Source organism: Thalia democratica, chromosome 2 (genome assembly GCF_965202585.1).
Source record: "Thalia democratica chromosome 2, ktThaDemo2.hap1.1, whole genome shotgun sequence".
In the NCBI taxonomy this organism is placed as follows: Eukaryota; Metazoa; Chordata; class Thaliacea; order Salpida; family Salpidae; genus Thalia; species Thalia democratica.
In genome coordinates, this window is record NC_139166.1 from 28662365 (window position 1) to 28677075 (window position 14711).

A 14711-nucleotide genomic window follows, 5' to 3' on the forward strand; every position below is an offset into this window, starting at 1 on the left:
TAAGATCTTCACATATCAGTAAAATGAGCAATTTTTTTTAGTTAGAATAAATAACTACATTACTACGATAATTATAAAATATGAAGATGATAATTGGTAATATTGGAATATATTTATAATATGTTATTTAAAGCTATTTTTTTTGTAACAAAAACAATAAATTAAATAAGCAATAATAATGACTTTAAATTTATATCTACAATAAGTTGTTGTAATAAAATAAAATTGCATTAAAACTTGTTTATAATAAATGAGTCTTTTGTAAGAATTTTACAACGTTTTAACATTAAGTTTCTTTACCATTTTTTAACAGAAGATAGTTTCTGTATTTTTGAAGAAAATAGCTTAAATATTTCGGATATTATTTGCTTTTTTATCACTTAAGATTCGCTTGGTAAAAGTTTAAAAAACTAATGATACATAATGCAGTTTAAATGTAACATCATAATTTTTAAACTTTCTTTAACAAATAGATTTTCAAGCATAAGTCTACTTTAACACTATTTTAGCTTGTAAGATTTATTGAAAAGGAATATAAATGATTAGTCCGGGGGTTTCCAACCTTCGACCAACTATTTATTTTAATTCAACCCAATATCAATTTTAAAAAGTTATCAAGACCGTCATTTATCATCAAACTATATGATATATTATTTGACTATTTAATTATTTTTTTTATTTTCTTAATCTACAACCCATAAAAAAAGCTATATCAAGTTTTATTTAAAAATATTCTATATTCAGACTTTATTAAGTGTGGTTTTAGTAGCCCAGTTTCACTTTTATTTTTGTAATGCAGCTTTTTTAATAAAGTATTAGTGGAAATTTATGTGCTAAATAATTAAGCTATATTAGGTTATATTAGGTTGATAAATATTCTTTTGGTATAAAATTCGCTTTAACATGTATGTTATAAACAAAAACCAAAAAAAAATTGGAATTGCAGTATAGTGAAATTACTTAAGGTAAAAATCGTTATCAATGTAAGGACCAAAAATTAAGTTAATAACTATGATTAACAGCATAAAATATTTTATTTTAATTGGAAAACTACAAACCTACACGTTTAAAATTACTGCATTTAAACAAAAGTTAATATAAGTAGAATTTAAAATTTAAAATCACAGTACTAGGTTCCAGGGACGAAGCGTGGGGAGAAATCTCAGTGAGCAGTTGTTCCTCCAAGACAAAAAATAACATATCTTATCGTTTAAGCTTTTACTTCCCTGCTACTTTTTTTAGTTGCTTATGTTTGGTATTCGAAATAGTTGTTATGAAGAATATATGCAGAACGCTAGTTATTCTGAACAAAAATAGTGCTAAAATACCATAGCAATTCAAAACGAAGAAACTGATAAATATTACAGCTCATTGTCACTAAAATTATGAACCTTAAATACTAAATAAGGAGACAATATATTAGTTTTATGTGAAAAACCATCAAGCTAAACTATAATGGGCATAGGGGGGTCAAACATTTTTATACAAAAACTAGCATTGGCTATTATAATAAAGCTGAAAGTATAAACTATAAGTTAGATTTTACAGAATACAAAAATTAAAATAAATTTTAAAACACAGACGTTTTTGTAAAAAGTTTCCGGTACAAACGTATGAACCGCAATTTTTCTTGTCAATTTAGTTGCAAGTTTTAAAATTCACTAAAAATCTGTCTTTTACTTCTTTTTTCAAGCTGTTGACCTCAAGTTTTTAGGAAACTTTAATCGCTTTAAACAAAAAAAACTATTTCTAGCATTAAAAAAAACAACTTAAGTACAACGTGTAAAAAGTTCCTTACATAAAATGGCTTATAGGTTTACAAAAAAAAAATAATAATCATCATAACAGCGCATTATTTCGATATAGAGGTGGTCACACTATACAAGACTTAGTCTAATTTAAATCTCAGAAGGCCTAATAGTTTTATTCAAAGTAGTATTCAAACGCTTAAAAAATCCTACTATTTCAAGATTAGACAAATCAATCTTAATTTTCTTGATATTGTGCATATGACTTTTAGAAATAATCTATTTAAAACAGAAAAAAATAAACAACAACGCTTAAAAAATAAACAACAACAATTTCAAAATCCCTGTTTCCCAGAACAACATTGTTAATTCAAACGAGTTAATTTATTTCAAATGCGTATATGTAAGCGGTTGCTTTTTAAATAGCTTTACTTTTCAAAAACAATTGGTCGCTATACGATATTTGGTGAGGCTGATTTAATTCGCTGATTTGTTCCATTCGTTTTAATTTGATAACTTCCGTTTGTAAGCGAAGTTGGAAAAAGTTATCCTCTGAAAATAAGTGACGCGAAAATTACATTAACACCGCTACGAAAGTAATCTAAAGTTCGAAGCTCAACACGTTGTCGAGCAGGGTTCAAAAAGATATTTCAATCAAGAACTGTTAGTGTTTATTGTATAATATTTGTTGTCACTTTCACCAATTGTACTATAAATTTTATGCGCTGACTTCACTATTAAAAATTTATTACATTATTTAATTCATGAATTTAAATAATAGTTGATTCATATTAAATTTGTAATCGAAATAAATCAACCAAATCTTAAAAGAAGCTCTCCGTGCAGCAGATCATCACTAGGGCAACGAGTAGGGAAAAATACGCAAATCGAGATCAGATGGACACCAACGCAGGTAATAATATGTTTAAAATTGTATGAAATAAAGATTTCAATAACTGTTTTTTTACTTAAACTACTAAGCTAAACTAAAATTTGTATACAATCTTACTTTTAATATTCTCTAAAATCTCGAAAAACATAAGATTAGTGTCTGAACATCATGACTGTTCTAATGACACTTATCCAAGGTCTAAGTATTTTTGAACTCACACATGTGTAATGTGTATACAATACGTAATTCTACTTGAATAAGAATCACAATCTGAAAATCTGTTTTGTGGTGAAACTGAGTAACTGTAAATTTGTAAAAGTTAGTGTTTTTAAATATACAATGAGTATACATTAGGGTAAATCTATTGCACTGACCTTGAAGTTAAGCTTTGTTTAACTTTTGTGCGTGGCAAATCACATAAGTATAGAACACAAAAAAAGTTCCTAGCTTTTACCACCGTCGCGCGTTTTACATTTTTCTAAAAACAACCCCTATGAGTTATAAAAACAATCCCCTAAATTGTATGGGACTTAAGAAATTCGACCTTCAAGTTTTGGGCTGAAAGTTTTTTACATGTAGCAATCATCACAAAAACACATTCTACTCGTTTTGAGATGGATTAAAGAATGTTTCATAGAGGTTTTTTATAATTTTTTGTTAGTTTGAATATTTTTTGATAAAATTAAGAAGTTCCTTTATAAACTTTTCTTCAAATCGCCTCGAAACACGTAGAATGTGTTTTCGTGGTTAGCGCTACATTTAGAAAAAATTTCAGCCAAAAACTTGAAGGTCAATTTTTTCAGGTCCAATACAATTTTCATAGGGGTTGTTTTTTTAAAATGTAAAAAGCGCGACGATGGTAAAAGCTAGAAAGCTTTTTTTTGTGTTCTATACTTATGTGATTTGCCACGCACAACAAGTTAAACTAAGCTTAACTGAAAAATTTCATTTTTGAGGGGCAACAAATGAACCCTGGTATACAAATATGTTAATAACGTGTGATTTTGAACTGATTTCAATTTGGAATTTATGACACTAGTCTATCGACGTTTTGTCACGATGTTCTTAAAACGTAAAACAAATACAACTAAACTTTTTTTTTTTTGATAAACAAATATTTTGAAAAGCTATTAAAACTAACTTTACTACTTAAAAACAAAGTTTCATGCTAAGGAGAACTTTTTTATTTTATTTCATTTCTTTTAATTGAATGGTTTATTACTAAAGATTTAAATGATTAAATTATAAAAAACAGTTATGTGTGTTAGCTCGTAAGAAACTTTATAAGCATGTGGTGTACGACTTGATAACTGAAAGGTTCCTTTGTACACCAGGTCCTTAGACTAAACTTTCTGAGAAAATTTTTTTATCGTTCAATAAACAATATTTTACACTAAAAAATTTTCGCACCATTTACCATAAATCCCAGGCGTCGCTAGTCCTCTGTAACAGGTAGGCATTTTATACATTAGCCTCTTACTTTTTATTTTTAAGGTTTAAAATAGTTTTTAACAAAACTAAAAATAAAAAACGAATCTGAATTTTAGAAATATCATATAGCAAAATACAATAGCAATTATAAAGAGTATCACTGTTTAAACATTTTTTTTTAATTTTTTTTTGTTTAATATAAGCTTTCAAATATATTAAGAAGATAATAACACGATAAGAAAAAAAAAATCAATACCTCGTAGTTTATAAATAGTTTTATTATTTTTTAATAAACTTTAATGTAAAAGTAAAGACTGTGGTATAAGAAACTTTGTTGTATATATAAATCTAAAGCATTAATACGTATTGTAAAGATAATTAAAAATTAACTATGTAAATAACTTTATTATAGTCATTAGGTTTAAAGCTTATAAAAAATGTAATTAAGAATTTATACTTTATTGTCATAAGCTGTATATACAAATTCTATATCTAAGTAAATAAAACTAATAATTATATTACAGTTAATAAATATACCATTATCATAAGTTTTATCTAACTAAATTTAAAAAAAGTTAATACTTTATTAAATAAAAAATATAAAAGTGTTGTAAGCACAACTATCTCTGAACTTTTATAAATAAAAACTGCATTATCCAAGATAAACAAGTTTGTTTAAGAAAAGATTACTGAACAATACTTTTTTAAACTAATTTAATAAAAGCTAAATAGTTTTACTTCAGCTTGATTTAAAATATTTATTTAGTAATTTTCTCTTTGGAAAAATAGTTTTTAAAAGAAATTCTAATGTCCAAAATGTTTGTATATGAGTGAATTTGTGGTTTATATACAGTAAAATCTAAAAACTATTAATTTTTGATAAAAAATTTTAATAAAGTTTATTAAACAGAAATCATTTGTTGTTTCAGCTTGCAAGTAATCTAAGTCTGAAAAAATATAATTCACAGAAAACTAACATTATTCTATTTTTCACACTTTTGATGATTGCGTCTATATGTTTTAGTATTAAAAGAGTTTTTATGATGCAAAAAAAATAGTAAGTTTTAAGATGTTCTTTTAAAAAAGGAAGTATTTAATAAAAATTTAAATATTAGTATTCTATCAGTTGTGAAAAATATATATGATAAAAAATTACTTATGGGTATCTAAAAAAAAATATGAGGTTTGACTTTAATTAAAACATGTGTAAACACAATTATCCTAGTATGATAAGATTGTTTTCTTGTGATTGTTTAAATTACGATATGCACATTGTTCAAACAGTTTAAGTTCAAACAGTTTAAGTTCAAACCGTTTAAAGACTCAAAAAAAAAATTAAAAAACTTTTTAATTGTAGTTTTATAATTTTTCTTTTTTCTACTTGTTTAATTTATAAGTTACCTGTTTCCCATAAAAATTAAATTATTTTATTGACTATATACTTTACAATTTTTTTTTATAAATGTGTAGTTTTACATACTAACTTTTTAATTAAATTAACCACCAAACTGCAGTTTCTTATTCATAAAGTATAAACTAAAGGAATATTAAGTTTAAGTCCGTTTTAAAAAATAATTATTAAACTACTTTATTAACAGTCGTACTTACATAGCCACCTCTTACCAATTTATTAAAAAATCAGAGATAAATAACTAAATTAGTCTTGTTTATATTTAGTCTTGATTGTAACAAATTCTAAACATATTTGTATTGCATTTATACTACTGCTAAAATTTCATTTAATAAGATAGTATACCTTTAGTGTAGGTATATTGACAAAGTCTTTGATATACATCCTTCCAAATTATTGAACAGTGACATTGTTAACTTAAATTAAAAAAAAAATTAAAAAAATACAGCATTGCTAGTGTTCTTGTTTTTGCTCTTCTTATAAACATATTATTTTAGCAGAAAGTTTTTAACTTTTTTAGTAGTAAAGTGATATAATAAAGAAAATAAATGGTGTGTAGCTCGAAGACTTTGTCATACCTACACAAAAGATATACTGGTCTTTCTACACACCCTTCCCTTAACCAAATTTTTTTAGCATCGATTTTCTATCGTGTTAGATAAACTTTTTATTATTGTTTATATTGACCTTAACTATTGTTTTCTAACTACTAACTTTTATAGAAGTTAAACGTTCATAACATATAAAAAAAGACAAGGGAACAAGGTTATCAGAATTTAAAAAATAAAGAATTCTGAACATAAATTTGTCCTTTATTTGTTTTTATTTAAAATTTCATGCTTAAGTAACTTTTGAAAGTTCATTTATAGTATTCAAGTATGCAAGAAAGCAGAGTTGTAAAAGCACAGTGTTGGTTAAGTTGTATAAAAAAAAAAACTGTAAGATCTAAAATTATTGCTTTTTAAATATAGAAAAAAACATAAGAAGAAATTTTGCCATTATAATAGCTTTTGTAAATCTAATGATTGAATATTTTTTGTTTTTAAACCTAGAGTTAGACTATAATTCATTTGCAATAACTAAAACTCCTTTTGTTAGTCCAATCATAAAGTCACAAAAGGCCAAACAAAAGCTGCAATCAACAGGAAAATGTTAGCATATTTTACTTTTGTAGAATATCTATAAAAACAAGTTTACTGTTGCAAAAATTATGAATAACGTAAGCATTTCTAAGATGATACTTGTCCTGGACATGACATTACACTGTATCCTGGTGTATGACTCGATAACCGAAATGTTTTTTCATACACCAGGTCCTTGGACCAAACTTTATGAGCGCTTTTTTTTCGTTCAATTAACAATATTACTCATAGTATGAGTCTCATACTTACCAAAAAAAAGTGATGCACTATTTATTGCTGTTGAACAAAGGTTTTATCTGTAATTTCACAAATTTAAAGCTCAATTTTCTCGTTAAACACAAAATAGATACAAAACTAAAATAAAGTATTACAAAAATTAAAAAAACTTTAATTTAACATCAATATTTTTACTTTTAGTAGTAATAATTTAAAAAAAATTATAGTAGTTTTTTTTATATTAAAATATAAATTTACACAAAAATACATAGGCAAATTCAACAAAATACTTTATAATTATTCAGTTAGCTTAAAAATTTACTATTAGGAAAATTAGTTTAGTTACTTAAAACAAATCACTAAAATTTTTAGTAATGTTTTAAGCTAAAATAGTTTTTGAATAATTTTTTTATTGTTAATTTTATGAATTATATTTTATTGATTCAAATATCAGTGAAAACTTTCAAGTCTTATCGAAACTATTTAAAAATTTTTTTTGTTCCTTTTAAATTAAACTTATTATTTTACTATTGTTGAATTTAAAGAAAAAAATCTTTTGTTGCAGTTTTTTTTTTTAATTTTATAAAAACAGTTATTTAGTTATTGTTAATAACATTAGTTTTTATTAATTTCGCTACTTTGTTTTTCTAAACAATTAATCTTATAACAGATTGTTTTCAGATGAAAGTAAAGCTTTAACCTTACTACAAATTAAAAAAAAGCCATTATGTAAAAGAGCCAAAATAGTCTGCATTACATATCACAGTAGTAAATAACTAATATCTTTCTTGAGAGCTAAAACTTGGAGAACAAAAATGAGGTATGGAAGTTTAGTTTTAATGAAGTAGAAAACATTTATAAAATTATCTTTTTTTATGTATATGTTTGTTACAAAATTAAGCAAATCAAGAAGTATTTTAAATCCTTTTTTTCTGGTTGAGACCAAATTCTGTGAATTGTTATTGATGAAATGCTTAATTTATTAGAATCACAAAATACATTTCAATTGAATTTTAAATTTATCAATTAGAATTAATGTTCACTAAGTTTGAACTGAGAATTAATACCTAACTTAAACTAATTTAAAGATAGAAATAATGAATTAAATCATTCCTGACTACTACACATTTTCAGTATCACATTTTGTATATCAATCTTGTTATGTATTTGGAAGCTACTACTTACACATTGCTTTTTACATTTAACTCAATGACCTATAATATTCCATTTGTCATTTGATTGTCATAAATTTAGAATAGTTTAATATCACCTAATTGTTTAGGATTCTACTATTGTACTATTATTATATAAGCTCATTAAAATGAAAATATTCATATTTTAGCCAAAATGATAACCTATAAAAAATTTGAATGCCATAGTGATAAGTGTAGACAGTATCAGGATTAATAGTATTTAGTAAGCTTTAGAAACTATTTTATACACACATTTATTTGTGTTTACAATTATACATTTGTTTACAAATTTCAGATTGAAATAAACTACAAATATTTGTCTTCAAATAATCTTAAAACAGTTGTTAAAAGATTAATATTGTTTGAATTCTTGAAAGAGTCAAATAACATTGAATCTTCAATTTGAAATTTCAAATAAAATACAAAAATTTGTGAAGTTAAAATAACATATAAGGATGGAGTTAACTTTAAAATGATAAGTATCACACCTAAATAGTATTTCATTATACCAATCAAAGTTTTTTTTTACTGGATAAAATCAGATTAGACAGAAGTGTTTTTTAGGTAAATAAGATTGTTGTAAAATTTCAAACATTAGAAATTAAACACAAGTTTGACAATTATAAGTTTAACATTTAATTACATGTTTTCAAAGTTCAAATTGTTTTCAAGAGAGAGTTGTTTGTGTTAGAGTGCTTTAAGTAATGATCTATACTTGTAGGTAAATAAATTTATAATGGTAACAATCTGAAAGTCATGAAATTTTAAGATTAATGCATTGACAGGTTGAAGGAAAATTCCAGTTTTTGTAAAATGTTAATAGCAAAATGAAACTATTGGCTTCTAAACTTATAATAAAATTAAATTATAAAATATATTTGAGATTGATGTTTATTACCACAAAAAAATTATTAAATGAAATATGTAATCAACATAAAAGACAACTGGTTCATATTGAGAATTAAATAATAAGTTAGTAAATTTTGAACCATTTCATAAAGAATTATTTTTGTTTGATAGTATTGTCTGATTTTGTCCAACTTATAAAATCTAAAGACAACAATTTGTAAAAGATTTAAAACAAACATACTTTTTGGCAGCACCAAAATTTTGTGTTATCAAGTTTGAGTTTTAAGTTAACTTAGATTATTAAACATAAAGATGGCAATCAAACCAAAGAAGAGTAAAAGTTAAATATCATTATTTCTCTAATGAATTAAAAGCCTATCTGATTTTAAAAAATGATAATTTAAATTTCATCTGTGTAACAAGCTGTCCTTTAAGCTGAAGCTGTAAGTTATCATAATTGAGAAAAGAATGTAAATTTACGGTCAAGTTTTGAAAAAAACACAACTTTCTTGTGTTTTACAATCTATCTGGTTTTACAAGTATGACTTACCCTTATTTATGTTAGGTAAAATCTCAACTTTTGTTGTTGTATTGCATTTTTATTCATTGGGCTATTTAAAAGAAATATTTTCCTCCAATATAAAACTTATAGCTTAAGTATTAGACCATTTTTTGCAACTGACAACTTAGTTTTAACAGCAATTTACTGTTAGTTTTAAGAATTAAAACACCATATAACAAATAATTTTTTAAAATATAAATGCGTCTTATTTCAATACCCGAAAATAATTTAATCTTTTAGATTTAATTTTTTAAAGATAAGTTGTAATTACAGATAATGCTAGTGTGTTAAATATCCTACTGACCATTTTAAAATTTCTATGATATAATCCCAATAATGCCAAATTAAATAACCATTGTACATGAAAAGTTATATAAATGTCCATGTTGATTTTTAATATGTGATTTACTTGAATTACTAACAATAATGTTATATAATTTACCAGTCTTCAACTCCAAAAGAGGTTAGCCGCAAATATCATGAAGTGCGGCCAGAATAAAATCTGGCTGGACCCAAATGAGACCAACATGATCTCCAACTCTAACTCCCGTTAGTTTCTTTTAATTGTGGTTCAGATTTTTTGTCAATTGTCAATTTTTTTGTAGCTTTTCTACATGTTTTATTGTCAATTTTTAAAAATCAATATAAAATATACATGCAATATATTATACATTGTCTTCTTAACAATCTAGCTATGATTAACCTATTCTTTTATCTTATTTTACTGTTTAAAATTTGAAAATTATATTTCTTACATTTAATAATTAACATGTTAATTATCCATTTTCAAATATTAAAGATCAGTAAGAATTTTTTGTTATCTTAAGAGTTTTAATGTACACCAATTAAAAAGATTTTAATAACATGTTTTTAATAACATGAACTATGATTGCATGCATACATTAACTAATATTTAAGTTAAACAATTCTTAAGTTTAATAAAGTTGTATTAATTATTGTTAACTGAACAATAAAATTTATGATGTTTTGACAAATTTTTGAATTTTTAAACTGAGTCACTACAAAATGTATAACTCAATACTTTTTTAAAGGTTTCCTAAATAAATTTTTAATTTCCTAAAAAAATTGAGTGTGAAATATTTATTTTTTTGACTATAAATTATAACTGAGGTTTTTATTATCTTTTTCAATAATTCCATTAATTTATTAAAAAAAGTTATTGCTTAAAACATTTAAACCAGTAAAGGTTTAAAAAAATTTTAGTTCATAATGAATATTTAAATACATAATGCATATTTTGTTATTCTGATTTAGGAGTGCCAGTTGATTGATTTCTTTTAACTTTATTATTATTGTGTATAATGTTTATTCGACCCAAAAATATATATAAGACTGTAAATTAAAGCCTATGTTTTTATTGAGGTTATACAAAGTGGTAGGGGTAACCTTTTTTTTTTACAAAAAGTAACATTGGTACCAAAAGCCTTGAGTATAGTATAAACTATAAGTAAGTTTTTCTAGAATATAAAAGTTTTATTTAACTTGAAAGGTAAACAGGTTTTTGTGCAGAATTTTTAATCCTAATGTATAGGCTGCAATTTTTTTATTGTAATTTTCTCAGAAATTTTAAAATTCACTAAAAATCTATTTTCCCCATAATTTTTTAGCTAGCTACACCTAATTTTCTGGAAACATTCTTTTTAAGCCGTTAGATTTTTAAAATCTTACAAAATAAAAAAATGGGATTAAAAAGTATATTTTTATTATCCTTAAGTTTTTTAAAATTAAGAAAATCCTGCATTTCGAGGATAAAAATATTAATAATACACTTTTGTAAAAAATAGATAAAGATTTGCTTAAAAATGAAGGGTAATATATATTTTTAATAAAATAGTCCTTTTTTTGTTTGCATTTTTATGTTGTCTTCCATAAGTGACAAGTTGATCGCTTATATCTCAAAAGTTACTTTAATTTTTTTTAAAGAAGTTAAAAATATTTGATAGCTTAGATAAAACTTCAAATTAAGATCAACCTGCAAAAACAAAGTGGACCCCCCTTAACGGACACTGTGTATTAAACTCGTGTTTTATTGATATAAGTTAAAAATATGATTAAAAAATAGTGTACTTATATACTTCAAACAAAGTAAATGTTAATTATTGTTATTATTATTGTTAGTCCAATAAGATCAGTTTTATTTGGTTCAGTATTGATTTTAAAATATATCAATTTAACATAGTTGTCTGTTGGAAATAGTAACTTGCATTAAAAAAACATTTCGCAGGCCAGAATGTGCGCAAGTTGATCAAGGATGGTCTTATCATCAGGAAACCCCAGGCTGTCCACTCCAGAGCTCGCGTAAGGGAGAACACCATTGCCAGGAGGAAGGGAAGGCACACCGGACGCGGTAAGTATTTTTAGTGCAAGAGTTGTTATTTTTTGAAGCTAATTACTTCTATATTTGTTCAATTTTTACTCAAGGGCTTTATTTTGGTGTTGATTTTTATTGCGTATTAAGTGGAAAATTTTCACTATAAAACAGCAATTTTTAATATAATGTAGTGCAGTGATGTTACAATTTTTTGGCAAGTCTGAATTATTTCATGATTACAAGATGACGAGTCTGAGCACTTACCATTTGGTTTATTAAATTTATGATGTTTTAAACCTAGTTTTTACCACCTCAACTTTGTACAGGAAAGCGCAAGGGTACAGCCAATGCCCGTATGCCCGAGAAAATCCACTGGATGAGAAGGATGCGTGTGTTGAGACGTCTTCTCAAGAAGTACCGTGAAGCAAAGAAGATTGACAAACACATGTAAGTTCTTGTATTTTATATTTTTAGAAGTAAAATGAAGATAATTAACTAAGTATTTTAAGAATACAATTTAATAAAAATATTTTTAAGTTATGTTGAGTAACAACTGAGTTTTATTTTTGTTTACTTATAAACTTATAGGTTGAACTTTTTCTATAAATCACTTATATATATTTTACATAAATGGGTTATGATCAATTTTTAAATCAAACAGTCTTAAGATCCAGAAGTGTCTAATTTGAGAAAGTTAATAACCTTACAGTAACTGAGACAGTCATAAAGCTAAGAAATTACGTGTAGTTTTAGATTTAACTAATGTTTTGTTGTAATCATATGCTTCTTTCAAACATTGTAGTATTTCAAACTTATGCACATGGAAATTAATAACCAATATACATCTTATATTTTCCTATTGTTTATTTACAATGTTATTTCCATACAATGTTAAGCATTCTCTGTTAGCTAAGTGCTTTGATGATAAAATATTTTGGCAATTCTGAATTATTTCATGATTACAAGATGACGAGTCTGAGCACTGTTAAAATATATTAGTAAAAAGTGTTCATTTTGTTCAGCAGTTTTAAACTCGAATCAAAACCAAACAGGTACCACACCTTGTACTTGAAGGCTAAGGGTAACTCTTTCAAGAACAAGACCAACTTGATTGAGCACATCCACAAGGAGAAGGCAAAGATGTCTCGTCAAAAGATGTTCTCTGACCAAGCCAATGCTAGGAGGTTTGTTATGTTATAATTGTTGATGACCAAATGTAAATCATAAGTTGAAAAGAGTATAAGCCAATGTTTGACTAAAATATACTATACATAGATGATAACTTTTTTAATACAATCTTTAATTAAGAGCTTTCAAAAATTTACTGAATTACTTTTTTTCATTACAAAATTACAAATTACAAAATTTTCAAAATTTTTCTTAATAAATAATAACAAATGCATCAAATAAGCAATGTTTGTTTTATACTGATCTAATTGGTATTTAATAGAATAATTTTGAATCAGACAAGAAATGTAAATATTAAAATATAATTTGCTTGTACTATTTAAACAATTCGAATATAATACAAACTTTTTGCCTATCTGCAGTTAATATTTGGAAATTAATGTTTATTAATAATCTAAATTTTTGATAGGAAGTTATAAAGATTAAGCCTGTCACTAAAGAAATAAAATTGTATTAACTAAATAAAATTTGAATAAAGACCGAAAACATAAATTTAATTTATGAAAATAAAAAAATATGTTTTGTGTAATTTTAAATAGGCATACTCTCACAAGTTAGGTTAAGTTACCAATTCTCAATCATTTGTAAAATTACAGACAAAAGAACAAGGAAAGCAGGAAACGCAGGGAAGAGCGCATTGAGGCCAAGAGGAAGGAACTCCTCGCTCAGCTTGCTAAAGAAGACGAAATTAACCAGGAATAAATTCCTTCTGCGTCATAATTTTTGACTTCTTTTATGTAATAAATTTAGAAAAATTAGACGTTTATTAAAACTGTGTCGTGTTGAAATTGATTTTGTTTTGAAACCATATATTTTAGGTTCAATAGTTAATTAAATAAAACTTAAATAGACATAATTAAAACACCTGAACATTAAAATGTAACATTTATGTAAGTAAACTAGTTTTTCTCAAGTTAAATTTCATCTTTTAGTTGGTTTCATTTATACTACAGGTCCTGTATCACAGAATGTTGATTAAATCAGGATTTGAATATATCTAGATAACGATTTATTTGATAATGCAGAATTATAAATCCACTAAAGTTTGTCATTTTCTATTAGTTCTGCTAATATTTAAAACCTTAATTTCAGATTTCATTCAAGGAGTTCCCGTTTCTAGATAAGTATATATTAGTTAAAACAAATAATAATTGATTAGTTACTGTTCTTTATGCAAACATTACGAAGTAAATCATGCCATTGCATTAAATGTACATCCTAATGTTAATACTGATAATTTACCTAAAATTAAAAAAAATTCTAACTTAAAAACTCAAATAAAATGATTTGTCATGTTAAAGTTAAATATTAAGCTAAACTATTTTTACAAATGTGACCACAGATTGTTTAACTTTTGTACTAATATAGGCTAAAAGTTCGGAACAAAAATTTTAGCGTAGCTTGAAAGTAGTGATGAACACAATTCTATTGCTTATCAAATAAAAGTATATATCATTAGTCGCGTGAAAGGTAATTAAATCTTAATTTGGCCCACTGAAAGCATTTTTCCGTAATAAACTACAATTTAACCAATAACGTTTTCATGAGAAAGCATTTATAACCATTGTATTAAGAAGGTTTAAAGTTATGATTTAAATCAGTCTCTTAAACATGTGTAGTACAGTTGAAAAATCTAGACAGCCGTAAGTCTTAAAGCGTCTAGTATCGGCCTTCATGGGTGTGACAAGCGTCGTTAGTGTCAGCTCCTTCGTCGAAAGGCGAGGTGCTAAATTATTTGTAAACGACC

At 25.1% G+C, this 14711-nt stretch overlaps 1 protein-coding gene across 1 annotated transcript; it reads left to right on the plus strand.

Moving 5' to 3' along the window:
- Positions 1-7622: 7622 nt before the first annotated feature.
- LOC145849700 (large ribosomal subunit protein eL19-like) lies at positions 7623-13722 on the plus strand. The gene is made up of 6 exons (XM_082954724.1): positions 7623-7660; positions 9890-9993; positions 11690-11812; positions 12103-12223; positions 12829-12960; positions 13561-13722. Exons 1-6 carry the CDS (start codon positions 7656-7658, stop codon positions 13664-13666), a joined length of 591 nt encoding a protein of 196 aa, XP_082810850.1. The 5' UTR covers positions 7623-7655; the 3' UTR covers positions 13667-13722.
- The last annotated feature ends 989 nt before the right edge of the window (positions 13723-14711 follow it).

What these genes read in the sequence shown, in the direction of transcription:
- LOC145849700 (XM_082954724.1), top strand. An exon ending in GGGAAGGCACACCGGACGCG is followed by an intron (nt 11,813 to 12,102) that starts GTAAGTATTTTT and finishes AACTTTGTACAG; the next exon opens with GAAAGCGCAAGGGTACAGCC. An exon ending in GACCAAGCCAATGCTAGGAG is followed by an intron (nt 12,961 to 13,560) that starts GTTTGTTATGTT and finishes GTAAAATTACAG; the next exon opens with ACAAAAGAACAAGGAAAGCA.